General features: G+C 51.2%; 1 protein-coding gene across 2 annotated transcripts; it reads left to right on the forward strand.

The window, feature by feature from the left end:
- The first annotated feature begins 989 nt into the window (after window positions 1–989).
- On the forward strand, window positions 990–25,715 carry ZSCAN2 (zinc finger and SCAN domain containing 2). 2 transcript variants are annotated; one of them, XM_058665574.1, is made up of 3 exons: window positions 990–1,105; window positions 5,229–5,729; window positions 23,369–25,715. In XM_058665574.1, exons 1-3 carry the CDS (start codon window positions 1,027–1,029, stop codon window positions 24,733–24,735), a joined length of 1,947 nt encoding a protein of 648 aa, XP_058521557.1. In that variant the 5' UTR covers window positions 990–1,026; the 3' UTR covers window positions 24,736–25,715. The 2 variants fall into 2 exon arrangements, with proteins under 2 accessions (XP_058521557.1, XP_058521556.1); XM_058665573.1 differs by having other exon boundaries at window positions 993–1,105; window positions 5,226–5,729.
- The last annotated feature ends 1,747 nt before the right edge of the window (window positions 25,716–27,462 follow it).

Here is a 27,462-nt window from a genome sequence, read left to right on the forward strand (position 1 = left end):
AATAAAAAGTAAAATTAAAAAATAAAATAAATATTAACAAACAAAAATGAAGAAAGGGAGCTGGAATCGTGATTTAGTGGGTGAAACTGCCACCTGCTATGCTGGTATCCCGAATGAACACTGGTTTAAGTTCTGGCTGCTCCAAGTCTGATCCAGTTTCATACTAATGAACCTGAGGAAGCAGCAAAAGATGGCCCTGGTTCTTGTTCTATCATGGACCATAGAGGCTGCCTTTCCTTCATCCTTCACAGATTTCCCTTGCCCTGGGGTTTAACAACAAACGTGTCAGGTGTTTTCATGACGTCCATTATGCTACTCCAGAATCCCCTGCCACCTCAATGCCTGCCACCTCCTGCCCCAGGGTTGCGGCCCCATACACTATGGCTAGAACAGGTGTGCGTCCAGGACGGTGACCACAGAGCAGGCTGCAGCGAGGAGGAGGGCAGGACGGAGGCCCAGGAGGAGGGAAACCACGTGCAAAAACAAAGGCGCGTGCGGGGCCGCGTGCACACAAGCCCCTAAAACCCGAGGGCGGGCCCCAGGAGGACCGTTCCCTACACGCTCCACTCCGCTCGTTCCCCGATGACGGCCGACTCTGGTCTCTCAGAGATGCTGAAAATGTGCACCTGTCATCCAGTTCGCTGCCCACAAGGGACTTTGAAGTCTGCCCGCCCAACCTTCGCCTTTTTTTATATAGACGATAAACGGAGGGCTTGGAGGAGTGCAAAGACCTGTCTCCGCTCTGAAGAGATCGAAGGCCTGACCTGCAGCCAACGGAGTCTCCTGCCCACGCGCAGTGCCCGCAGGCTACCAAGCGCAATCTGGGCTCGCTGCACCGCTTTCGGATGGACTACACTTCCCACAATGCTACGGGCTCGGCCTCCCTCCCGCCGCCAGGCTTGGCACTGTCTTCACCAATAGGAAGGCAGAGTTTCCAGGGGCTTTTGGCCATAGCCAATGAGCAGGGTGGTGGGCGGGCCTACCCGTCCATTGTTCTCGGTGCCCCACGGGCTTGAGCTGAGGTGAATGCGGAGGGGCCGGACCGAGCCCGGGGGCGCTTCAGCTCGCGGAGCCGGGGTGTGTGCGGACTCGGGTCGCGGGAGAGGTGAGCCGGGAGGGCGGGCCTGTAGCTCCGCGGGCCCCTGGAGCAGGCTGCGGCGAGGGGGTCACGGCCCGGGGCCAGCCGTGCTGGGGGAGGGGTGCCGTGCCCCCGACGCCCCCTCCGAGGCGCCCGGACGGACTGAGGGGAGCGACCGTGCCCGCGCTTCTCCTGGCGGGGAGCTAGCTCCTTGCGGGGCTTGAACTGGGAAAGGGGGCCTTCGACGACGTCCCGCGCAGCCCGTCGGATCCCAGATGGGGAAACTGAGGCGGGGAGGGGGCGGGTCTTCCAGATCCGGATGGCCGATCTGCTAACCCCAGTGCCTTCCCGGCGTTGAGAGCTTTGACTTGTCATTAGCTTTTGTTGCTTTTTTTTTTTTTTTAAGGCTTTTCCTAGTTTTTTTAATCTATTGTTTCCTTGTCGGGAGCACTAACAAATCATTCATGATAAACAGCATCATCAATCTGATTTTTTTTTAAGAGTCTATGTAATTACAACACAATGTAATTAATGAATAAATTTAATTAAAAAAAGATTTATTTTTTTATTTTTATTGGAAAGTCAGATATACAGAGAGGAGGAGAGACAGTGAGAAAGATCTTCCATCCGATGATTCACTCCACAGGTGAGCCGCAACGGCCGATGCTATGCCGATCCGAAGCCAGGATCCAGGAACTTCTTCCAGGTCTCCCACATGGGTGCAGGGTCCCAAGGCTTTGGGCCATCCTCGACTGCTTTCCCAGGCCACAAGCAGGGAGCTGGAAGGGAATTGGAGCTGTTGGGATTAGAACCGGCGCCCATATGGGATCCCGGGGCGTTCAAGGCGAGGACTTTAGCCGTTAGGCCATGCCGCCGGGCCCTGTCAATCTAATTTTAAAAGTATTTAAAAATATGTCCAGCAAAGTTTGCTGATGGAACCGTGGTATGCAGGCTCTGCTTGAGTCATTGCCAAATCCCGCACCCCAGAACTCTCCCAGGGACCCCTTTCTTCCCAGGCAATATCCTGCCCCTTGGGAAAGCAGCTATTGGGTTTGCACACTTTTTAAATACATTTTATTCTGTGCTTGTGTGGTAATTATTTTTTAAAAAAAGGATTTACATGTGGGGCTTGCTGTCGTAGCTTAAGTCCTCGCCTTTCATGCGCTGGGATCCCATAAGGGCGCCGATTCTAATCCAGGCTGCTCCACTTCCCATCAGCTGCTTTCTTTGGGGCCTGGGAAAGCATTCAAGAACGGCCTAAAGCTTTGGGACTCTGCACTTACGTGGGATACCCAGAGGAAGCTCCTGGCTCCTGGCTTTGGATTGACTCAGCTCTGGCCATTGTGGTCACTTGAGGAGTGAACCAGCAGATCTTTCTCTTTCTCTATATACATCTGATTTTCCAATAAAAATAAATAAATCTTTTTAAAAATTTACTTATTTATGGCAGAGTGAAAGGACAAAGAAAAAGAGGTCTTCTGTCTGCTGGCGCACTCCCGAGATGGCTGTCACAGGTGGTGCTGGGCCTGGAACATGGAACTCCAGCTGGGTCTCCCACACAGGTGTTGGGGCCCAAGCACTTGGGCCATTCTCCACTCTTTCCCCAGGCCCATCAGCAGGGAGGGCGATTGGAAGTGGAGCAGCCAGGACCTGAACTGGATCTCCTATGGGATGTGTGGGCCACAGGCAGCACCAGGATACTTACCCCTAGCTGTTACTTATTAGCCATTCTTTTGTTGCAGATGTTTTTAAACTTTTATTTTTGTTTTGTTGTAAAAGGGGAGAGAGAAAGAAAAATCAAACTTCGGCCTGCTGGCTCACACACCCTGAATTGTTCAAGTGGCCATGGCTGGGAAAGTGGGAAGCCAAGGGCTCCCTCTGTGTCTCCGCTGTGCGTGGCAGGGAAGCAAGCACTTGCGCCATAACTGCTCCCTCCCAGGGTGCATGGTAGCAGGAAGCTAGATCCAAAACAGAGCCAGGACACGGACCTGGGCTGTGCTGTGGGAAGCAGATGCCCCAGCAGCATTTCAACCACTGTGCAGGTTAGGTTCCACATAGTAAGTGACTTGGAGATGGCTTAGAGCATGTGGGAAGAGGGGTGGGTGTCAGGTGAGGGTGCTTAGGCACCAGGAGTTCTGCTGCTCTGCCGTCCGCCAGCTTTCTGCTGGGGTACCCTGGGAGGTGGCTGGTGACACATCAATATTTGGGCCCCTGCCACCCAGGAGGGACACTTTGGTGGGGCCCATGGCTGCTGGCTTTTGCATGGTGCAGCCTTGGCTGCTGTGGATGTTTTGGAGAATGAACTGATGAACGATCTCTCGCGTTCTGCCTTTCAAGTAGATCAAAATAAATGTTTTTTAAAGGTATATAGGAAGGGCCTGGCACGGTGACCTAACTGGTAAAGTCCTCACCTTGCTCAGGCCAGGATCCCGTATTGCTATCGGTTCTAACCCTGGCGGCCCCACTTCCCATCCAGCTCCCTGTTTGTGGCCTGGGAAAGCAGTCCAGGACAACCCAGGGCCCTGGGACCATGCACTCATGTGGGAGACTCGGAAGAACCTCCTGGTTCCTGGCTTCGGATTGGCTCAGCTCCAGCTGTTGCGGCCGCTTGGGGAATGAATCATTGGATGGAAGATCTTCCTCTATCTATATCTGACTTTGCAATTAAAAAAAATTTTTTTAAAAAAAGATGTGCCTGTAAGCTAGAAAGGAAGAGTGCCATTTTCTCTGTTAAGGTGTCACTGGGGTTGAGTAACCATGTTGCATAGTAGGTCAAGAGCATTTAGCCCTGCAGCACGTTTAAGGTGACTTAGAGCAGAATAATTTTGTTCTGGTCTTTTTTTTTAATGCTTATTTATTTTTATTTGGAAGACAGATTTTGGGGCCTTGCATGGTGGCCTAGCAGCTAAAATCCTCACCTTGAACATACCAGGATCCCATGTGGGCGCAGGTTCTAATCCCAGCAGCTCTACTTCCCATCCAGCTCCCTGCTTGTGGCCTGGGAAAGCAGTCGAGGATGACCCAGAACCTTAGGACCCTGCATCCATGTGGGAGACCCAGAAGAGCTCCCGGCTCCTGGCTTAGGATTGGTGCAGCACTGCCCATTGCAGTCGCTTGGGGAGTGAATCATTGGATGAAAGATCTTCCTCTCAGTCTCTCTTCGACTCTGTGTATCTGACTTTGTGATAAAAAAGAAAATAAATCTTTTTTTTAAAAAAAGGGCAAATTTTACAGAGAAAGGAGATAACACACACACACACACACACACTTCCATCCACCAGTTCACTCCCCAAATGGCTGCAATAGCCAGAGCTGAGCTTATCCAAAGCCAGGAGTTCGCTCTGGGTCTCCAGCATGGGTGCAGGGTCCCAAGGCTTTGAGCCATCCTCCATTGCTTTCCTGGCCATTAGCAGGAGCTGGATGAGAAGTGGAAAAGCTGGGACTAGCTACAGCTGGAGGGTTAGCCTACTACACTCCTGTCATTGACATTTGTAGAGCAACCACTATGTGCTAAGTGCGGTACAAGGAGCTTTCCATCAGCTCATTAATCCTCACCAGCTCCATAAAGAGGACGCTGAGTTATCCTAGTTCCTCAGACAAGGAAACAAGGGTCAGAGAGGATTAGCTTGATATGCTACTGTGCTAACCCTATGTCCTGGTCTTTTTAATGGCTTCATATTTCTTTCCTTTTTCTTTTATTCTCTATTTTTATTTGGAAGGTATAGTGACACAGAGAGATCTTCCATCTGTTGATTCACTCTATAAATGGCTACAGTAGCTAGAGCTGGACCAGGAGGGAACCAGGACCCGGAAACTGCATCTGGGTTTCCTACGTGGGTGGGTGGCAGGGACTCAAGTACTTGAACCATCCTCCACGTTTGCAGGTGCACTGGCAGGGAGCTGGGTTGGAAGTAGAGTAGCCAGGGCACCAGTTGGCACTCACAGTGCCTGTGCCATCATGGTGCTATCTTTTTATGTTGTGTTCCTGCTCAGCATCTCCTTCAATGGCTGCTTTCTTGTTTTCAGGAATACGCCCTTATGTCATAAAGAGGGATGGGAAACTTCTCTTGGGTTTGGTTGTAAGGTTGACTTGGTGGCCGGAGCTGAGCTGCTGTTAAATGGTTTGGTTCTCTGTCTTGTTTCCCAGCAGGTCTGCCCTTGGGATTTGAGGAAAGCAGCGTCTTCTCACAGAGCCTGGCTGGAGAAGACGAGGGGCGAGTCTTGAAGCCCACGTGGTTGATGGCTGCCGAAGTGCCAAGCATGAGCACTGCCCTGAGCTCCTCAGTCCAGGTGCCTCTGGAGGCAGATGAACAGGAGGAGGAGGAGGAAGCCACCCCCGTGCTCCTGGAGGATGACTCCTGGGTGCAGGAAGCCGTGCTGCAGGAGGACGGCCCTGAGTCGGAGCCCTTTGCCCGGTGTGGCGGCAGGGGCAGCCCGCGGGAGGAGATGGCGCCTGGGGCAGCACGGGGGGCCCTGGGCCGCCTCCGGGAGCTCTGTCGGCGTTGGCTGAGGCCAGAGACTCACACCAAGGAGCAGATGTTAACTGTGCTGCCTAGGGAAATCCAGGCCTGGCTACAAGAGCATCGGCCGGAAAGCAGCGAGGAGGCGGTGGCCTTGGTGGAAGACTTGACCCAGAGTCTTCGGGACAGAGGTGAGAGGGGGGAGTGCCCTTCAGGGTGCGGGATTTTACTAGGTGAGGAGGAAGAGGTGGGAGGGCCAGCACCCTCCTGAACTTTGTTCATAGGCAGCCAGCAAGTTCCTTGCCCTGTCGTGCCCTGTGTTGTCCAGTGGTGGCTGAGAATTCCTGTCCAGGTGGGGCATAGAGCATGTTGCTTTTAGCTGTGTTTGCAGAATGAGTACAGTGTATTTTTTTTTTTGCTCAAGTGTTTATTTGCCATGAGTGGGAAGCTGATGGAGACCGTGGGAAGAGAAGCTTCCTCAGCCTCAGCCTCTGCACTTGCCCATCAGTAAGCGTCCAGATAGCCCAACAGTCTGGCACTGTGGCCCACGGAGTGAGACTGCTGCTTAAATGCTGCATTCCCCATTAGGGTGATAGTTGGAGGCCCAGCTGCTGCACTCCAAATCCAGCTCCTTTTTAAATGGCCCTAGAAAGCAGGGAAGGATGGTCCACGCATTTGAGGGAGACCCAGATAGAGTCCTGGCTCCTGCCTTTGGCCTGCTCCAGCTCCAGTTGTTGTAGGAATTTGATGTGTAAACCAGTAGATGGAAGATCTCTGTTTTTTCCTCTCTCTCTGTCATATTAAAAACAACTCCAGGATTTTAAATATCTGAGTTTTTTTTTTTCAAAGTGATAACAAAACTGAGACAAATGGCCAAATAGCCGATAACCAGGGAGCAATCCCTGTGGGATAAAGGCATCCCAGGGCATGCCGGACTCTTAAAGGTCCCCGACTCAAGCTCTTGGCACTGGAGGCTGTGTGGGTCTCCTGGGTAGGTTGCCACTGACTCCTCTGTCTCCACTTTGGTCTTCATTGTAAACTGGGCCCCCTAGATTATCAGATACTTACTTGGAGTCCGCCTGTGTGCCAGGACTACATGAGGGCCACCATTGTAAACTGGACCTCCTAGATTGTCAGATAACTCATTTGGGGTCCACCTGTGTGTAGGACTGCTTGAGAGAGACAGGATGAGATCTGCAGGTGAGAGCGGGGAGGAAAGGTGTGGGCCTGGCAGGCTCGGTAGAGGACATGAAGCTTGCCTGAAGTTTGCAGAGTGGAGTAGACTTGGAAAGGCCCAGATTGGGGCAGAGTCTCTGCGCCTCCCGGGAGGATCTGTGTGGCCCAAAAACCGGGCAGGCGGGGTGACCAACTTCAGGTGGCTGAAGTTGGCTGGCAGCTGGCGCTGGCAGCTGGAGAGGAAAGTGTACTGGGAGGAAGTAGTGGGAAGTAGAGTAAGGAGGGTGGGACTGAACGCTGTTGGTTCTTGAATGAGGGCCCCAGGGGGCATGAGAGGAAGCTGAATCTGCCAGCACGATGTGAGTTTGATTCCAGGAGTTTGGGGAGGAAGCGACTAGAGGGATCAGGCTGAGGCAGGGACAGCAGGCATCAAGCAAATGGGACACATGTGCAGGAGCTCAAACTGGCAGTGGCTAGCATGTACCCAGCTGTTTCTGCAGGCCAGACCAAGTGCCTAGTATGCCTAGTGGCACCCCGTGGGGGAAAGATGGGATTTATCTTTGCTAGAGAAGTGATGAGATTCCTGCAAAATCAGAGGCACTGTTCAGACTGCTGTGTGTGTGAGAACAAGACATGGCCACCGATCGTAAACCTCTCATCACATGGGTGCCACCGTGGTGGCCTTCCTAGTGAGCATTGCAAGGGAATGGTTATTGGCAAGAAAGACAGTGAGGGACTGTATTATCTGGCCTGGAAGGGTTAGGGGGCCAGATGTGGAAGGGCAGGGCAGGGAAGGTGAGGTGACAGGGCAGGGTCTGTGGCCATTGCCTGGGACAGAGAAGTGTCAGGAACACTAAGAATCCCGGAAGGTGGATTGGATAGGTGTTTTACACACAGGAAGCGGAGCTGGGATTCGCATTCAGGCTTATTGGCTTCTGTGAGTGTTTGGGAGCTCCTGTCATTTGAAGCAAAGTATTACCAATTTTATTCATCCTACTTAAAGAAAAAAAATAATAAACTAGCAACCTCACATCCCATTTCGTGATGAATGCAACAGATGTGTAGAAAACGTGACGATCTTCAGTCAGATACTGTGGTCAGGACTGGGGGCTGCAGTCCCAGAGCAGCTGATGTCAGCAGCATCCATGATGGCCTGAGCTCTGGCCCGTGCTGAGGGCTTTGTGTTTTCTGTCTGCACTGGAAGCTGAGATGAGTGGGTTTGTGGCTCTGACTTCTGCCCCTATCCCTTCTTCTCTTTTAACACTACAAAAAAATTCCTTGAGAAGCAGAGAAAGACAGCTCCCATCCCCTGGCTCCCTTCCCACACTCCTGCCACAGCCGGTTGCTGGACCAGCCTAAAGCCAGGCACTGGGAACTCCATCCTGGTTCACAGGGGTTGACAGGGCTTGAGCTGTCACCTGCTGCCTCCCAGGAGGATGTGCGTTGGTAGGAAGCTGAATCGGAGGTGGTTTTCATTTAACCAGTGCTGCCCCCTCCCTCGCGATGGCTCCCAGAAATCTCTGTGCTGGCCAGCCCTCTGTCCTGTGGATCCAGCCCAGTCCAACATGAGACATTTCAAGGTCTGGTTAGATGGTGAAGGTTTGACATTTGGCCACAGGCACCTTAGAGTGCCCATATTTAAAGTGAGTGAAGAGTTGAGATGGCAGAGCTCATTTCTGCTGTGTCTCCCATATCCTAGCAGTCCTCAGGTCTCAGTGCTGCATCCCTGCATCCCTGCATCCCTTCATCTGCTGCCAGTGCCCCCATCTCCTCCCCTTCCTGGGCACTCTCTGTTGCTGCCACAGTGATATGCCTGAGAATCTTCACAGTCCCCCTGTACCCACAGATCTGCTTTCTCCCTGTTCTGTTTGGCACTCCTGGCCCAACACTCCCACTGCACCCCAGACTCCCTCTCTGATGCCCCTGCTGAGGCCCCTGTTGCATGGAGAGCAGACCTTTCTGGTTCCTGCACGTAACCTGTGTTGGACATTTTGTGCCTAAGTTATAGCACTGGAATGGCCTTGCTCATCTCTCGATAAAGTGCCTTCCCGACGCTACACTTAACCAGCCCTCCCTGAGAAGCTGCTTTTCCCGTGCCCAGCTGTATCATGCTGGGTGCACCTCTGTCACCTTTTTCTTTTCTTTTTTTTTTTTTTAAGATTTATTTTTATTGGAAAGGCAGATATACAGGGAGGAGGAGAGACAGAGAGGAAGATCTTCACTCCCAAAGTGGCCACAATGGCCAAACCTGCGCCAACCCGAAGCCAGGATCCTGGAGCACTTTCCAGGTCTCCCACACAGGTGCAGGGTCCCAAGGCTTTGGGCCGTCCTCGACTGCTTTCCCAGGCCACAAGCAGGGAGCTGGATGGGAAGTAGGGCTGCCGAGATTATAACCTGTGCTCATATGAGATCTCGGTGCGTGCAAGGCGAGGACTTTAGCTACTAGGTTACTATGCTGGCCCCTGAAAATCAGACTTACTGAGAGATAAGGAGAGACAGAGAGAAAGGTCTCCCACCCACTGATTTACTCCCAGTTGGCTGCAACAGCTGAAGCTTGGCTAGTTTGCAGCCAGGAGCTTCTTCCAGGCCTCCCACATGTGTGCAAGAGTCCAAGGACTTGGACGTGTTCCACTGTTTTCCCAGGAGCATTAGAGAGCTGGATTGGAAGTAGAGCACCCAGGACTTGAACTGGTATCTATATGGGATGTTGGCACTACAGCAGCCTGTTTGGTTGGCTGAGTCCTGGGATCCTTCCCCCCTGCTTAGTCCAGGATGGAGGCACACTGCTGCCTTGTTTGCAGAAACTGGGAGCCTCACATCTGTCTTTGAGAAAACCAGCCTGGGCTATTTATTTATTTAGGATTTGTATTTGCAGAGTTGGCACTGTGGTGCAGCACGATAAGCTCCCACATGTAATGCCGGCATTCCATATTGGAGTCCCTGGATGCTTTGCTTCTGATCCAGCCCCCCGATAATGTTCCTGGGATAGCAGCAAAGGTGGTCCAAGTATTAGGGCTGCTGCCACCCATGTGGGATACCCAAATGGAGTTCTAGATTCCTGTCTTCAGCCCCATCTGGCTGCGGTCATTTCAGGCATTAGGGGAATAAATAGGCAGATGTGAGGTCTCCTTTTATCTCTGTCATCCAGCCTTTCAAATAAATAAAAAGAAATATAAAAAAAATTACTTGAGAGGTAGAGTTTTCAAAGTACCTTGTCTGTGAGTGTGCAAGTGTTGTGTTTCTGCTTCTCAGATTGCAGCGGCTCAGGGACACGCACACCCCCATCCCGCATCCCTGCCTGAGTGTAACCAGCACACACACACCCCCATCCCGCATCCTTGCCTGAGTGTAACCAGCACACACACACCCGCATCCTGCATCCTTGCCTGAGTGTAACCAGCACACACACACCCCCATCCCGCATCCCTGCCTGAGTGTAACCAGCACACACACACCGCCATCCTGCATCCCTGCCTGAGTGTAACCAGCACACACACAGCCCCATCCTGCATCCCTGCCTGAGTGTAACCAGCACACACACACCCGCATCCTGCATCCTTGCCTGAGTGTAACCAGCACACACACACACCCATCCCGCATCTTTGCCTGAGTGTAACCAGCACACACACAGCCCCATCCTGCATCCCTGCCTGAGTGTAACCAGCACACACACACCCCCATCCCGCATCCCTGCCTGAGTGTAACCAGCACACACACACCCCCATCCCGCATCCCTGCCTGAGTGTAACCAGCACGCACACACCCGCATCCTGCATCCTTGCCTGAGTGTAACCAGCACACACACACCCCCATCCCGCATCCCTGCCTGAGTGTAACCAGCACGCACACACCCGCATCCTGCATCCTTGCCTGAGTGTAACCAGCACACACACACACCCATCCCGCATCTTTGCCTGAGTGTAACCAGCACACACACAGCCCCATCCCGCATCCCTGCCTGAGTGTAACCAGCACACACACACCCCCATCCCGCATCCCTGCCTGAGTGTAACCAGCACACACACACCCCCATCCCGCATCCCTGCCTGAGTGTAACCAGCACGCACACACACAAACATCCTGCATCCCTGCTGAGTGTAACCAGCACACACACACCGCCATCCTGCATCCCTGCCTGAGTGTAACCAGCACACACACACCTGCATCCCTGCCTGAGTGTAACCAGCACACACACATACCCATCCCGCATCCTTGCCTGAGTGTAACCAGCACACACACACACCCGCATCCTGCATCCTTGCCTGAGTGTAACCAGCACACACACACCGCCATCCCGCATCTCTGCCTGAGTGTAACCAGCACACACACACCGCCATCCTGCATCCCTGCCTGAGTGTAACCAGCACACACACACCCCCATCCCGCATCCCTGCCTGAGTGTAACCAGCACACACACACAAACATCCTGCATCTCTGCCTGAGTGTAACCAGCACACACACACCGCCATCCTGCATCCCTGCCTGAGTGTAACCAGCACACACACAAACATCCTGCATCCCTGCCTGAGTGTAACCAGCACACACACACCGCCATCCTGCATCCCTGCCTGAGTGTAACCAGCACACACACACCCCCATCGCTGCCTGAGTGTAACCAGCACACACACACAAACATCCTGCATCTCTGCCTGAGTGTAACCAGCACACACACACCCGCATCCTGCATCCTTGCCTGAGTGTAACCAGCACACACACACCGCCATCCCGCATCCCTGCATGAGTGTAGCCATCACACACACACACAAACATCCTGCATCCCTGCCTGAGTGTAACCAGCACACACACAGCCCCATCCTGCATCCCTGCCTGAGTGTAACCAGCACACACACACAAACATCCTGCATCCCTGCCTGAGTGTAACCAGCACACACACACCCGCATCCTGCATCCTTGCCTGAGTGTAACCAGCACACACACACCCCCATCCCGCATCCTTGCCTGAGTGTAACCAGCACACACACAGCCCCATCCTGCATCCCTGCCTGAGTGTAACCAGCACACACACACCCCCATCCCGCATCCCTGCCTGAGTGTAGCCAGCACACACACACACACACATCCTGCATCCCTGCTGAATGTAACCAGAAGCAAGCAGCGCTTCTTTATCCAGCCAGGCTGTAGGCAGAGTGCCTGGAGTGACTGCATTTCCTTGAATAGGACAAGTTTTTCTTTTGGGTGTTTATTTTGATCTGCTTGAAAGGCAGAGTGACAGAGAGAGATCTTCCAAGTACTGGCAGGCTCCCCAAATGTCCACAATAACTAGGACTGAGGCAGGAGCCCGGAGCTCCACCTGGGTCTCCCACACAGTGGCTGGGACCCAAGCACTTGGGCTGGCATTGCTGCCTCCCTGGGTGCCCTGGCAGGGAGTTAATGATCACAAGAGGCACAACTTGATGGTGGCACACCCATGTGGGGTGCAGGGCTCCCAGGCAGTAGCCTAATCCACAGAGCCACTGTATCCACTTCAAGACAGACATCTAGTGGGCACGACACTGCCTGAAGGTCCTTTTCCTGGGGAGCTGGACATGGACATCAGCATCTTCTGATGGACAGACAAATGAAGCTGTGTTTAATCTAGGTCTTTTGGAGAATGGCAACCCATTTTCCTAAATGTAAAACATTTAATGTAATCATAAAAATGTCTCGCTTCCAATAGTTGGCAGTTAATCTGTACCATCCAGGCTACCTCATACCTGTAAGCTGGGGACCACAAGTCATTTATCAAATTTCATGGTCCACTTTTTGGTTAGAAGCTGTAGTCCTTAGGGCTAGACGTGTGGCACAGTGTCTCTTGTTGGATTGCCTGGGTTCCAGTGCACATTCTGAGAGGCAACAGTGATGGCTCAAGTCCTTTGACTTCTACTACCCATGTGGGAGACTCAGGTAAACCTCCTGGCGCTGGGCCCAGATCGATGGCCCAGTTGCTAAAGACCTCGCCTTACATCTGCTGGGATCCCATATGGGCGCCAGTTCATGGCTGCTCTACTTTAATCCAACACCCTGCTTGTGGCCTGGGAAAGCAGTAGAGGGTGGCCCAAAGCCTCGGGACCTTATACCCACTTGGGAGACTCAAAAGAAGCTCTTGGATTCTGACTTCAGATCAGATGAGCTCTGGTTCTTGTGGCCACTTGGGGAGTGGACAGAGATCTTTCTATTTCTCCTCTTTGTAAATCTACCTTGCTAATAAAAACAGATAAATCTTTAAAAAGAAAAGAAGCCCCAGGCTCCTGGCTTCAGCCTGGACCAGCTCTGTGTATTGTGAGCATTTAGGGAGTGAACCAACAGATGCAAGGTCTCTTCCTGTCTCTGTCTTGCTGCCTTTCAAATAAGTAAAAGTATTTAAATAAAAAAAAAAGAACCCTGCTGGGCCTGGCGCAGTAGCCTAGTGGCTAAAGTCTTCACCTTGCACGCACTGGGATTCCATATGGGCACCAGTTCTAATCCCGGCAGTCCCACTTTCCTTCTAGTTCCCTATTTGTGGCCTGGGAAAGCAGTCAAGGACAATCCAAAGCCTTGAGACCTTGTACCCATGTGGGAGACCTGGAAGATGCTCCTGGCTCCTGTTTTCAGCTCAGCTCCCTCCACTGGGGCCACTTGAGGAGTGAATCAGTGGACGAAGATCTTTCTTTCTGTCTCTCCCATGTATATCTGACCTGACTTCCCAATAAAAATAAAAATCAATCTTAAAAAAAAAACTGCTCCAACTTCTATTTAAAAAGAAAATATAGTGCTTATAGAATTGGGACATGTCCCCAAATAGGTGATTGCCAGATGTGGATTCATCCAGGATTCTGTGTGAGGGAAGCACACTTTCCCCTCATAGAAGCGTGTTCTCCACAGAGAAACTGCTGACTTCAGAGCAAGGCAAAGCGGGGACTGGGAGCTCGGGAGTGATGAACTCCTGAGGTGCAAATGACTGTCAGGGGCCCCTGAACCAGCTGTGTGTCACCATCGGCAGACCTGTTTGGAATGCTTCTTCCTGGACCCCACTCCAGGAACTACTGAATCAGAAACTTTGGGGCCCAACAAGCTCTCCAGAGCATTCTAACTTAAGCTCCAGGTTGAGAACCACTGTACCACCATATGTTGAGGACCCGGAGCTCCTACCTGGGGGTGCCTCATTTTCTGATTATTTGGGTGTACCCATGGCCAGGCAACAGGCCAGGTGAAAGCCCAAAGCCTGGGGCTGCATGCACACCTCCCTCATGGCTGGCAGCAAACCAGCCCCCAGAGGAGTACTTAGGCCGGCAGGGAGATGAATCTGAACCCAAGGAACCAGGACTTGAACCAGGCACTCAAGGAATGTGTCTTAAGTGCTACACCCAGCACCTGTGCCAACATTGCCTCCACACACACCCCCATGAACAAGAGGTAATGTCAAAACTTTGAGATGTGTGGTGGTTTCATTTTCACTGACCACAGAGTTCACTGCTGTTTCTTTTTCTTTTTTTTAAGATTTATTTTATTGGAATGGCAGATACACAGAGAGGAGGAGAGACAGAGAGGAATATCTTCACTCCCCGAGTGACTGCAATGGCTAGAGCTGAGCCAATCTGAAGCCAGGAACCAGGAGCACCTTCCAGGTCTCCCATGCAGGTGCAGGGTCCCAAGGCTTTAGGCCATCCTCTTCTGCTCTCCCAGGCCACAAGCAGGGAGCTGGATGGGAAGTGGAGCTCCCGGGACTAGAACCGGCGCCCATATGGGATCCTGGCACGTTCAAGGCAAGGACTTTAACCGCTTATGCTATTGCACCGGGCCCCATTGCTATTTCTGTCAGTGGTTGCTTTTTGGGGTTTTTTGTTTGTTTGTTTGCTTGTTTTTTAAAGATTTTATTTATTTTATTTTAAAGCCAGATATACAGAGAGGTGGAGAGATGGAGAGAAAGATCTGGAGCTGAGCTGATCTGAAGCCAGGAGCCACCTCTGGCTTTTCCACATGGATGCAGGGTCCCAAGGCCTTGAGTCATCCTAAACTGCTTTCCCACGCCACAAGCAGGGAGCTGGATGGAAAATGGGGCTGCCGGGATTAGAACTAGTGCCTATATGTGGTCCCAGTGCATGCAAGAGGGGAGCTTTACTAGGTTACCATGCCAGGCCCTCTTTGTAAAATATTTTTTGAAAGGCAGATTTTAGAGAAAGGAGAGCTTGGGAGGTTTTCCATCCATGGGTTCATTCCCCAAATGTTCGCAGTGGTTGGAGCTGAGCCAATCAGAAGCCAGGAGCTTCTATGTAGGTCTCCTATGTAGATACTGGGGCCCAAGGATTTGGGCCATACTCTACTACTTGGAGCAGCCAGGACTTGTTTTTTTTTTTTTTTTTTTTATGTTCCTCTTGTATTCTTTATTCTCTTTTTTTCAACATATATTTTTATTGCATTTCATTTTTTTTAATTAATTACATTGCATTATGTGATACATTTTTTATGCACTGGGATTCCCCCCGCCCCTCCTCACACCCATGGCGGATTGCTCCACCTTGTTGCATTTCCATAGTTCAAATTCAGTTGACATTCTTTCATTGGAGGTATTTACCAAGCATAAAGTCCAGCATCTTATTGTCCTGGTAAGTTCAATGGTTTCTTGGTGAGACCATCTCTGGTCTGAAGGTAGAGCCGGCAGAGTATCATCCCAATCAATTAAAAGCCCCAGCATAATATTTGCAATCATTTACAACATTGTGGCATTAATTGACATGGTATTGATTAACCAATATGTTAATAGGAAAATGCAGGTTCGCAACCACAACCTGTGACTGCTTCATAGACATTTCAATTTTGGTTTATATTCAGCCATGTTCTATACACCTTAAAATGGCTTAGATTGCTATTCAGCTGTCTCATGCCTATTTTAATTTTAGTCCTTAGCAGTTTATAGCATTGAAGCATGATTTCGCTGAACCTGGCTGTTTTTCGGGTGGTCTAACTCTATAATTCTAACAGGATATATGTCAACAGTTTAGGTGAGCATGTTTAGGAGGGGTGTGCAGAGAAATCTTCCATACCCCAGTTAGGAGTAACTAATCTTTGTGTCCCACCCAGTGAGGTATAAGTGCATCCCCGCTGACCGTTTCCTGTGTTTCTAAGCTTTCCTTGTTGTTCTCTGTCTATCTATTCTAGTTTTGTTTGTTTTGAGGGGTTTCTGGAGCGCTCCTGATGGTTATTACGAGATGGGGTGGGGACCCAAAATTGGAAGCAGGCAAGGACCAGAGAAAGCTCCTCTCCCTAGTCCCGAAGGAAGTTTACTGTTCTTCTGTTTCTGCGGACCGCTCAGGGCTCTGCAGCCAGGACTTGATCAGGTACCCATATTGAATGCAGGCGCTAGCAGGCAGAGGATTAGCTTGCTAAGTCACCACATGGTTGCCCTTTTTCAGGCAGCAGAGTTCAGTGGACATTGTCCCCAGGCACTCAGATTCAGCCAGGTTTCCCCAAGGCTCACCAGAACAGCACTCCTCCGGGGAGACTGCCAGTTGGCATGGGCAAGAGCTGAGTGTGGGCAAAATCAGCACCAGAGGCACTCAGTACCTTAGAGCTGTGGCTCCGGCCAGTGCTGACAGCGCAGTGTGATCACAGCCAGGCTTTACAAGGATTTGAATCAGGTACACACTACCACACCAGTGTAGGACATCAGTGTATTTCCTCATTATAAGTGAATCCAAGGTTACTCCAAAATGACGGCAGTTTTTGTCTCACTCATTCTGGGAAGCTTTCTGGCATGAAGAAGGAAGAGGCCGACAGTCTGCAAAGACCCTTTGAGCTTCCACAGTGGCCCACTGTGCACTCGAGTCTAGAGCCATGTCCCAGGAGGGAACACACAGGATTTGTTGGTTTAGGCTCAGCCATGATGACATCTTTTGCCTACCTGCCAGGAAGCGGAGGGTCAGCCAAAGAACTGTCCAGTGGCTGGTGTTAGGACAGGGCTGCAGGCATTTTGAAGGTGGGTTCCTGCTTTCTAAGTCAAACATAGACCTGCTCCACAGCTTACACAAGCGGAGACTGTGGAATGGTACAGATCTATGCAGGTCTGCGCAGGGACCTGGATCAGAAGGAGGAGAAGGGGGTTTCATGACCCTGAGTGGAGAAGGTCATCATACACCCACTAGACCGAAAGGTGAGAGGGATAAACAGGCAGTTTTGAAATAGACATACAGGGCCCAGCGGCGTGGCCTAGTGACTAAGGTCCTCACCTTGGTGTGCTAGGATCCCATATGGATGCCAGTTCTAATCTCGGCAGCGCTACTTCCCATCCAGCTCCCTGCCTGTGGCCTGGGAAAGCAGTCGAGGACGGCCCAGACCTTGGGACCCTGCACCCACATGGGAGACCTGGAAGAAACCCCTGGCTCTTAGGCTTCGGATCAGCGCAGCACTGACCATTGCAGTCACTTGGGGAGTGAATCATTGGACGGAAGTTCTTCCTCTCTGTCTCTCCTCCTCCCTGTATATCTGCCTTTCCAATAAAAATTAAATAAATAAATCTTAAAAAAAAAAAAAACCTCTAAAAAATAATAAAGACATACAGAGAGGTCCTGGCGCCAGGGTTCAGGCTGGCCAGCTTGGGCTTCTGTGGGCATTCAGGGAGTGAATCTGCACTGAAGATTTCTCTAAGAAGTAAATTTTTTTGAATAAAATTAATTTTCCCTGTGTATATTTCTTCTAATTCCACCTTTCGTAATTTTTTAAATAATGAAATTGAAATGACTAAGTATTCATCCACAGTCGTTTTGTGCTAGAGTCTTCTTCCTCTCATGTTTGATTGAGGTTGAAATTCGCTTCCTGGGGGCCCGGCGCGGTGGCCTAACAGCTAAAGTCCTCGCCTTGAACCCGCTGGGATCCCATATGGGTGCTAGTTCTAATCCCGGCAGCTCCACTTCCCATCCAGCTCCCTGCTTGTGGCCTGGGAGGGCAGTCGAGGACGGCCCAAAGCCTTGGGACCCTGCAACCATGTGGGAGACTTGGAAGAAGTTCCTGGCTCCTGGCTTTGGATCGATGCAGCACCGACCATTGCAGTCACTTGGGGAGTGAGTCATCGGACGGAGGATCTTCTTCTCTGTCTCTCCTCCTCTCTGAATATCCAACTTTCCAATAAAAATAAATAAATCTTAAAAAAAAAAAAATCCACTTCCTGGTAGTTTGTCCATGGAGAGCTCATGAGAACAGTAAGTAGTCCATGAATCTGTGTGTGTTTAAGGCTGTTTGCCTTTGCATTTTACACTTGAAGGACAGTTTTACAGAACACAAAGCCTGTGACCCATATTTTTTTGCCCATCTTGTAACTACTGCTGTCCTGACTGCAGGTGTTGGGTATTGCTGGACAGGAATTCAGAGGCCTTTTAAAAGTAGTTTGTGCCTCTGCACGGGGCCCACTTGCCTGACAACTGACTGTTCTGAATTGGGTTTTCCTTGGCATGCGGTAATGTTTCTACAGATTTTATCTGAAGCATTTGTTCAGTTCCTTTGAGTTTTCCGTCTTGGAAAGCTCTGGTTACGGAGTGGTTCTCCTTTTACTTCACTTCTGTTTCTGCCATTCTCTATCATCTTTTTAACCTTGTTTTCAGCTCATGTAATTGCTGTTCTCACTTTTCTCCTTTCTATGCTTTCCCAGGTGCGGGCCTGTGATCCTCTGTGGGCCTTCCTACACTGGCTCCATTTCCTATAATTCTCATGTCCCCAACTGCTCCCAGTCCTGCCAGCTTGCGTTTCGTCTCTTCCTCTTCTCCCACCACTTCTCCCTCCAGTTCTGCCCCATGACTTTTCTTTAGCCAAGTGCCTCCTCATGGCCCTGCTGTTGTGGGTAGTGATGTGCAAGTCATAGCTGTGTGCAAGCACAGGCTCACCCCTTCCCTGGCCACATGGCTCTGCTGTGCCATCCTGCCCGTCCCCTTACCTTCTGGGAGCCAAAGAGGCCAATCCTGCTGAGCCACTTCCCAAATGCATTTTGTGCTGGTGGGAGTTGGGGTGAGGATAACACTGTCCATGTTGGTCTCTTCCCTACCATTCTCAGCCAGCCCTTCTCCCCAGTCTCTGCTGCTTTGTGCAAATTAAACATGTATTTTGGTGTCTGGAAATTGCATCTTGTTTTTTTAAGATTCTTTTATTTTTATTGGAGAGGCAGATTTACAGAGTGAAGGAGAGACAAAGATCTTCCAACTGCTAGTTCATTCCCTAAGTGACCATAATAACCAGAGCTGAGCTGATCCAAAGCCAGGAGTTTCTTCCATGTCTCCCATCCAGGTGCAGGGTCTAAAGGACCTGAGTCATCCTCACTGCTTTCCCAGTCCATAAACAAAGAGCTGGATGAGAAGTGGAGCAGTCAGGACTTGAAGTGGCGCCCTTATGGGATGCAGACACTGGCAGGCAGAGGATTAGCCTGTTGAGCCACCATGCCAGCCCTAAGGTTTGTTCTGTGTTTAAACTTTATTTCTTTCATTTACTAGGAAGGCAGAGTGATGGATCTTCCTTCTCCTAATTCAAATGCCCACAACAGCATGTATCTGTGTCAGACCAAGGCCAGGAGCCTGAAATGCCGTCTGGGTCTCCTGCATGGGTATTTGAGCCATCACTTGCTGCTTGCTTTAGCTGGAAGTTGGCATGGAAGCAGAGGCAGGATGCAATCCCAGGCCTCTCACATGAGAGGTGGTGCTCCAAGTGGTGGCATAATCAGCCACAGTGCCCTTTACTGCTTTCACTGTTGCCTCTGAGTTTACACAGAACCTTACTGGCTCTAACTGTGAAACAGCAAAAAGGCTTGTTAGTTGATGTCACCTATTCAGAAGACAATAGTTACTAAAGACACCCCCCACCAAATGCTTTTGATCATGTTAGCTTGCCAAAAATACATTGGGACTTTGACCCAGACACCCTAAGGAAGAAGTGCAGAACTCTGCTATGGACCTGCAGGGAGAGTCGTCTTAGGAGTTGAGGGAGCTGAATTCCTGGCTCTGGCCAGGTGGGGAGTGCGCAGTGCCCTCCTCCCTGTTGTCCAGGGTGTGAGCCCAAAGGGTGCCTGCAGCAGGTGTGTGCGTATGCACAGGATGTTGTGATCTCGTACTGACTAGAAGGCAGGCTCTGCTTGACAGAGGCATGCAGACTTTGCCACTGACATTACTTTCTAGAAATTAGCAGTGGTGATGGTGAGCAGCTGACCTGAGACAGCATCAGAGTTCACCAGGGCTTTATCAGAAGCTCTGGCTTTGTCAGGCTGTGATACCAAACTAATCATGCATTTCCCTACTCTCCACAGAATTCGAAAAAATATAGACACTTTACAGCAAAATAGCACATACCAATGATAGTAAAAGTAGTGAGAGGAAAACCCTGAAATCAGAATATACGGAATGCATGCTGTGAAAATATTCGGTGTTCTTGCACTGAGCTTTCGGCTCTGAGCTCCCAGCAGGCATGGTGATAGGCGCTTATCGCATGAAGTGGATGCAAACTGGTCACTCAAAAGAGTGGTGGCGTTGAGTTCAAGAGGGAAGTTCTTCGGGCTCATCAAGAGGACATTGTGTGGTGTAAACAGTGTAGTGAATGACTTCCCGACAGCCTCACATTCCGAGACCATTAATTTCTAGTGACACTTCCTCGGGTCTGTGTCCATGTCAGCCAGGGCTGTTGACCCAGCATGCAGTACAGGAAACAGATATGCTGGGGGACAGGGTCCAGAACCATGTGCTCAAGACACACAACCCTCCTCCAACCAGCTTCCCCAGGGACCTCTCGTCTAAGGAGACTTCCTGGAGCAGTTCCTCCATAGTGGTTTTTTTAAACATATATTTTGTATTTTTTTTCTTCTTCTTCTGAAAGAGAGCGAGCAAAACAGTGATGGAAGAGGTGCCTGCAATAGCAAGGGAAGAGCCTGGCTGAAGCCAGGAGTGAATGTTCATTTGGGTTTTCCACAGAGGCAGCAGGGACTCAAGCACTTGAGCCACCACCCACCACTTCCCAGGATGGTAGTAAGAGTTAGCTAAAGCAGAGGAGCAGGGACTTGAACCAAGCACTCTGTTATGGAGTGTAGGCATCACGGGGTGGCTTAACCTCCATCACAACACTGGCCTCTGTTTTTTCTTTGTATTCATTCTATTGATAAGGCAGAGAAAGAGATAGATAGAAGGAGAGAGGGTGTGTGTATGCTATCTTCCATCTGCTGGTTTAGTCCCCCAAAACGCCTGAAACAGCCAGGGCTGGGCCAGACCAAAGCCATGAGGGCAGTAGAGACACAGGCACTTAGCCGGCATATGCTTCCTCCTAGGGCGCGCTTGAGCAGGAGACTGGATTGGAAACAGGAACGGGGACTTGAGCCAGGTGGTACTCCAGTCATGGAAGTAATGGCAACATAACCACACACCAGACACCTCCCCCTCAATCATTTTTACCCAGATACTTGCTAGGTATTCCAAAAGGGAAGTTTGACAAGTTCCTACAAACTAGAAAGTCTTACTATCAATTTAAAAATTCCATTTGGAGTGGGTGTTGTGGTGCAATAGGTCAAGTTCACTTGAAACACCCACATCCCAGATCAGAGTGCTGGTTCAAGTTCCAGGTGCTTCATGACCAGCCAGGCCTCTCCCTCCGTGCTTGAGAAAGCAGCCTAAGACAGCCCAAGTGGTTGTGCCCCTGTTGGCCCCATACAGCAGACCTAAATGGCATTCCTGGCTCCTGGCTTCAGCCTGGGCCAACCCAGGCTGTGGTGGACTGGGGAGTGAACCAGGGGATGGAAGATTCTTCCCATCTCTTTCTGTTATTTTGCCTTTCAAATCAAGAATATAAATTTTAGGGCACGGTGTGGTAGCCCTGGCAGCTAAAGTCCTCGCGTTGCACGCGCCAGGATCCCAAATCAGCATTGGTTCTAATCCCAGTGGCCCTGCTTCCCATCCAGCTGCCTAGTTGTGGTCTAGGAAAGCAGTTGAGGACAACCCAAAGCCTTGGGACCCTGCACCCATGTGGGAGACCCGGAAGAGGCTCCAGGCTCCTAGCTTTGGACTGGCGCAGTTCTGGCTGTTGCTACCGTTTGGGGAGTGAGTCATCAGTTTAAGATCTTCCTCTCTGTCTCTCCTCCTCTGTATATCTGACTTTCCAATAAAGAATAAATAAATCTTAAAAAAAAAAGAAGCTATAAAGTTCATCTGTCAGTTGACTCTCAAATTAGAGGGCTCCTTTAAGTCCCCACCTGTTTCCTTTCCTCTCCCTGGAGGATCCTGTTTGCAAGTGCTGTCATCTCGTCCTGTGTTAAAGGTCAAGTAGTCAGTTGGACAAGCACTGGACATTTTTTAAAAAGATTTATTTTTATCGGAAATTAGATTTACAGAGTGAAAGAGAAACAAAGATCTGCAGGGTCCCAAGGCTTTGGGCCATCCTTTGCTTTCCCAGGCCACAAGCAGGGATCTGGATGGGAAGTGGAGCAGCCAGGACACAAACTGGCACCTATATGGGATCCCAGCTCACGCGAGGACTTTAGCCACTAGGCTACTGCGCACTGTGCCCTTAGACATGTTTTTTTTAAAATTTTTTTTTATTCATTGATTGCATTGTATTATGTGATACAGTTTCGTTGGAACTGGGAATCACCCCACCCCCCCACCCTCCCCCCATGTGGAATATTCCACCTTGTTGCATATCCACTGATCAAGTACAGTTGAGATTCCCTCTTTGCAAGCATAAACTAAACATAGAGTCCAACATCTTGTAGTCCAATCTAGTTCCTCAGCTTCCTGGGGAGACCCTGTCCCGTCCGAGGGCAGAACCATCAGATTATCAACCCGATCAATTAAAGGCTCCAACATACCCTCAGCAACAATTAACTTCATTGTGTAACTAATAGTTATAGTATTGAGTAACCAGTATGTTAAAAACAATTGCAATTTCTTAACCATCTTCTGTGGTCACCTCATTGCCTTAGACATGTTTTAATGCAAGATGTCACTATGTAAATTCCCTTGAAAGGAGACTGAGCTTTAGGGGAACTTTCTCTGGTCCCAGTAAAACAAACAAAACAAAACATGCAGTCGTTCATCAGATTGATTTATTGCTTTGTTTAATCTTTAATTATGCGTTTGAAAAGCATGCAGACTCATCTCCCCCTCACTGGGTCACTCCCCAGTGCTTCCAGCAGCAGCCAGGCGGAGGTCATCATGTTAGAACACCGTCCAGCTCTCCTTAGCTGCTGCAGCCATCAGCTACTCTGCCTGGGTCTGCACTGGCAGCGTAGCTGAGTCCAAAAGCCAGGCATCCACCAGGCATGTGGGCATCCCAGCCCACTGTGCCAAACACTGCTCCAGTCATCGGGTTGAGCACCTCGTGAGAATTGGGCACCGCGGCCAGGGCAGAGGTCACTGTGCACTTGTTGTTGGCCTTTCACTGGGATTTTCAAATTCTCTTCTGACCTTGCTTCCCAGAGGAGAAACAGGGAGAGACTCTGGGAACATTTAGGACTTTTGAATCTGGGTGATGGACACGGAGTGGTGGGGGGAGCATCAATGATGGAAGTCAGTAGGAGGAAATAAGCCTCCCCCCCCCCGCCCCAGCGTCCAGGCCTTCCTAGACTCTCCGTTTATGAGTTTAACCTGCCAAAGTTTCCCTTAGGTTTTCTTTTCTTGTCCTGACAGGGAGGTGAGTCAGGGCTGTGTGTTTTTCGTTATCGCAGATTTTGAGACGCAGAGAGAAAACGGGGAGGACTTGAATCCAGGCACCTATGAGGATGCGGAAGTGCCCAACACGGAGAGCCACTGCGAGAGGGGCTGTGGCTCCCGGGGTCCCCGAGGAGGTGGCCCCCGTGGGGACGCCAGCCAGCTCATAGGCCTTCAGGGCACCTACCTGGGCGAGAAACCGTATGAGTGTCCCCAGTGCGGGAAAAGCTTCAGCCGGAAGTCCCACCTGGTCACCCACGAGCGTACCCACACGGGTGAGAAGTACTATAAGTGCGATGAGTGCGGGAAGAGCTTTAGCGACGGCTCCAACTTCAGCCGGCACCAAACCACCCACACCGGGGAGAAGCCCTACAAGTGCAGGGACTGTGGGAAGAGCTTCAGCCGCAGCGCCAACCTTATCACCCACCAGAGGATCCACACAGGCGAGAAGCCCTTCCAGTGTGCCGAATGCGGCAAGAGCTTTAGCAGGAGCCCCAACCTCATCGCCCACCAGCGCACGCACACCGGGGAGAAGCCCTACTCGTGCCCCGAGTGCGGCAAGAGCTTCGGCAACCGCTCCAGCCTCAGCACGCACCAGGGCATCCATACGGGTGAGAAGCCCTACGCGTGCAAAGAATGCGGCGAAAGCTTCAGCTACAACTCCAACCTGATCCGGCACCAGCGGATCCACACGGGCGAGAAGCCCTATGCGTGCCCCGAGTGCGGGCAGAGGTTCAGCCAGAGCTCGGCGCTCATCACGCACCGGCGCACACACACCGGTGAGAAGCCCTACCAGTGCGGCGAGTGCGGCAAGAGCTTCAGCCGCAGCTCCAACCTGGCCACGCACCGCCGAACGCACCTGGTGGAGAAGCCCTACAAGTGCGGCACGTGCGGCAAGAGCTTCAGCCAGAGCTCCAGTCTCCTCGCACACCAGGGCGTACACACCGGCGAGAAGCCCTACGAATGCCGGGCGTGCGGCGAGAGCTTCAGCTGGAGCTCCAACCTGGTCAAGCACCAGCGCGTGCACACCGGCGAGCGGCCGCACAAGTGCAGCGAGTGCGGCAAGGGCTTCAGCCAGCGCTCACAGCTTGTGGTGCACCAGCGTGTGCACACAGGCGAGCGGCCCTACCAGTGCGTCCTGTGCGGCAAGAGCTTCAGCCGCGGCTCCATCCTCGTCATGCACCAGAGGGCACACCTGGGAGACAAGCCCTACCGGTGCCCTGAGTGCGGCAAGGGCTTCAGCTGGAACTCGGTCCTCATCATCCACCAGCGAATCCACACCGGCGAGAAGCCCTACAAATGCCCCGAGTGTGGCAAGGGCTTCAGCAACAGCTCCAACTTCATCACCCACCAGCGGACTCACATGAAGGAGAAACCGTACTGAGGGCAAGAAGGGAGAGGCAGGGCCCTGCCCCCGAGCCCTTCTTCCTCAGCCTTCCCTGGGGTATCCTGTTGTCACGGTCAGCACCCTTCTCTGTTTGCTGGGGCACTGGCACTGTGCCGGTCAGCCCAATCAGCCATGCTCAGGAAAAGAGCACAGGAGCCAGATGTTGGAAAAGCTGCATCTTTTGTTATGTTCCACGGCTTGGGTGTTCCTTTCCTCCAATTCTCCCGTGCCTCAGTTTCCTCTTTGGTGTGGAGGGGAATGTTTGTGTGGGATGGAAGATGGCATGGCCCACTGTGTGGGCTGCATCCTCAGAGAATACCAGAACTGTTTGTGTGGTTCTGGTTGTTTTGTCAGCACTGAGCTGGGCTCTGGTGCCCTCACTCTAAGCTGCCAGCATTCTGTGGCCCCTTGCCCATGGCAGATCCTGTTTTCCTGCCCATAGAGTCTTGGGCTTTGGTATCAGGCCATGAGGGAGGAGTTTCTGCAGTTCTGAGGCCGGTGCATGGAGGTCAGCTCTCCAGAGCACAGAAACATAAGTGGCCGGCATCTGGGGCCTAGTGTACTTTCTGCAATCAGGAGTCAGGACCTACCAGGAAGAGCTGCACTGAGGCAATCACAGGCCTACCTTTGTAGGTCAGCTGCCAGAGGAACATCCTAGCCCCTGGGGCTCACGTGTGCAAGTATGAGACCCCCAACTACCTGCTGGGGTGGGTGATCTCATCCAGGGATTGGATAGTCCCACTCCCTACAAATGTGTATTCCCTAGGCACTTGGGACCTCCCTGCTGTTTTTACATTGTATATGCAGACTTAGAATTCTGTTGGGTAGCTTCTGTTTACCAAGACTTGACTTCTAAGGAAGTGCTGATTTTGATAATGTCAGAGCATCTGGAGCCATCTGGGCTTAAAGCAGGAGTTTGTCCTGCAGATGTCACCACCAACCTTGGGAGGCCGCCAGGGCTTTGTCCTGAGCCTTGTGGGGTTGAGGAGAGGGCAGGTAGGTGTTTCTGGGAAGTGGGATGTTGTCGCCTCCTGTGTGGAGAACGGGCCAGGATTCTCACGGGATGAAGACTGAGTGCTGCCTAATAAAGTAGTCTCATTCTCTTCCCGAGTCAGTCTGTTTTTTGTTTAAGAGATTTATTTATTCATTTTTTTAGATTGATTTATTTTTATTGGAAAGGCAGATGTACAGAGAGGAGGAGAGACAGAGAGGAAGATCTTCCATTCGATGATTCACTCCCCAAGCGACCGCAATGGCCGGTGCTGTGCCGATCCGAAGCCAGGGGCCAGGAACTTCTTTCCAGGTCTCCCAAGTGGGTGCAGGATCCCAAGACTTTGGGCCATCCTCGACTGCTTTCCCAGGCCACAACAGGGAGCTGGATGGGAAGTGGAGCTGCTGGGATTAGAACCGGCACCCATATGGGATCCTGGCACGTTCAAGGCGAGGACCCTAACCATTACACTATTGTGCCGGGTTCAGATTTATTTATTCAAAAGGCCAAGTGTGTGTGTGTGTGTGTGTGTGTGTGTGTGGTTCCATCTGCTGGTTCACTCTCCTAATGGCCACAACAGCCAGGGCTGGGCCAGGCCAAAGCCAGGAGCCTGGAACTCCCATCTGGGTCTTCCACATGGGTGGCAGGGGCCCAAGTGCCTGCAGCGCCTTTCAGTGCTTTCCCAGGAGCATAAGCAGGGAGCTGAATCACAAGTGGAACATCCAGGGCCCAGCACAATAACCTACTGGCTGAAGTCCTCGCCTTGCACTGGTTCTAATCCCAGCAGTCTCATTTCCCATCCAGTTCCCTGCTCCCCAATAAAAATGAATACATCATTTTTAAAAATATGTATTATTTATTTATTTATTATTTTTATTACAAAGTCAGATATACAGAGAAGAGGAGAGACAGAAAAGAATATCTTCCGTCTGATGATTCACTCTCCAATTGGCTGCAGTGGCCAGTGCTGTGCTGATCCGAAGCCAGAAGCCAGGAACTTCTTTCCAAGTCTCCCACGCGGGTGCAGAGTCCCAAGGCTTTGGGCCATCCTCGACTGCTTTCCCAGGCCACAAGCAGGGAGCTGGATGGGAAGTGGATGGGAAGTGGAGCTGCCGGAATTAGAACTGGCGCCCATTTGGGATCCCAGCAGGTTCAAGGCGAGGACTTCAACCACTAGACCACTGCGCCGGGCCCAAAAATGAATAAATCTTAAAAAAAAAAAAAAAGTGGAACATCCATTTCGACTTGAACGCATACTCTGATATGGGATGCCAGAGTCACAAGTGGCAGCTTAATTCATTACACTACGAGGCCAGTCTCCAGGTCCTCTAACATGGATTAAAAACCTGAACTTGACAGTGGGCCAACTGACCCTTTCCTTCCCCATCCTCCTTGCCCGCAGCCACCTCCTTGGAGCTCCCTTAGCAGATACTTTTGGGTGATTCTGCACTCACTGCAGTACATACCATCCCTGTGGAAAGATACAAGAGCCATCCTGCCAGGAAGGGAGACCCCAGTGGAAGGCGAGGGAAAGGAGTGTCCTGACAGAACTGAGTTCCACAGTATGATTAAAGAAATCAAGAGTTGAAGATACTAGACTCTTTGCCTCAAGAGTTAATAGCAAGCAGATGAAACTTTTTTTCTACTTCCCCACATTTAGTAGTAAGACTGTCTTGTTGGGACAGCTTTGTTGGAACTGCAGGCTCTGGGAACAGTGAATGACAGGTCTTGAG

This window comes from Ochotona princeps, chromosome 6 (assembly GCF_030435755.1).
Source record: "Ochotona princeps isolate mOchPri1 chromosome 6, mOchPri1.hap1, whole genome shotgun sequence".
NCBI lineage: Eukaryota > Metazoa > Chordata > Mammalia > Lagomorpha > Ochotonidae > Ochotona > Ochotona princeps.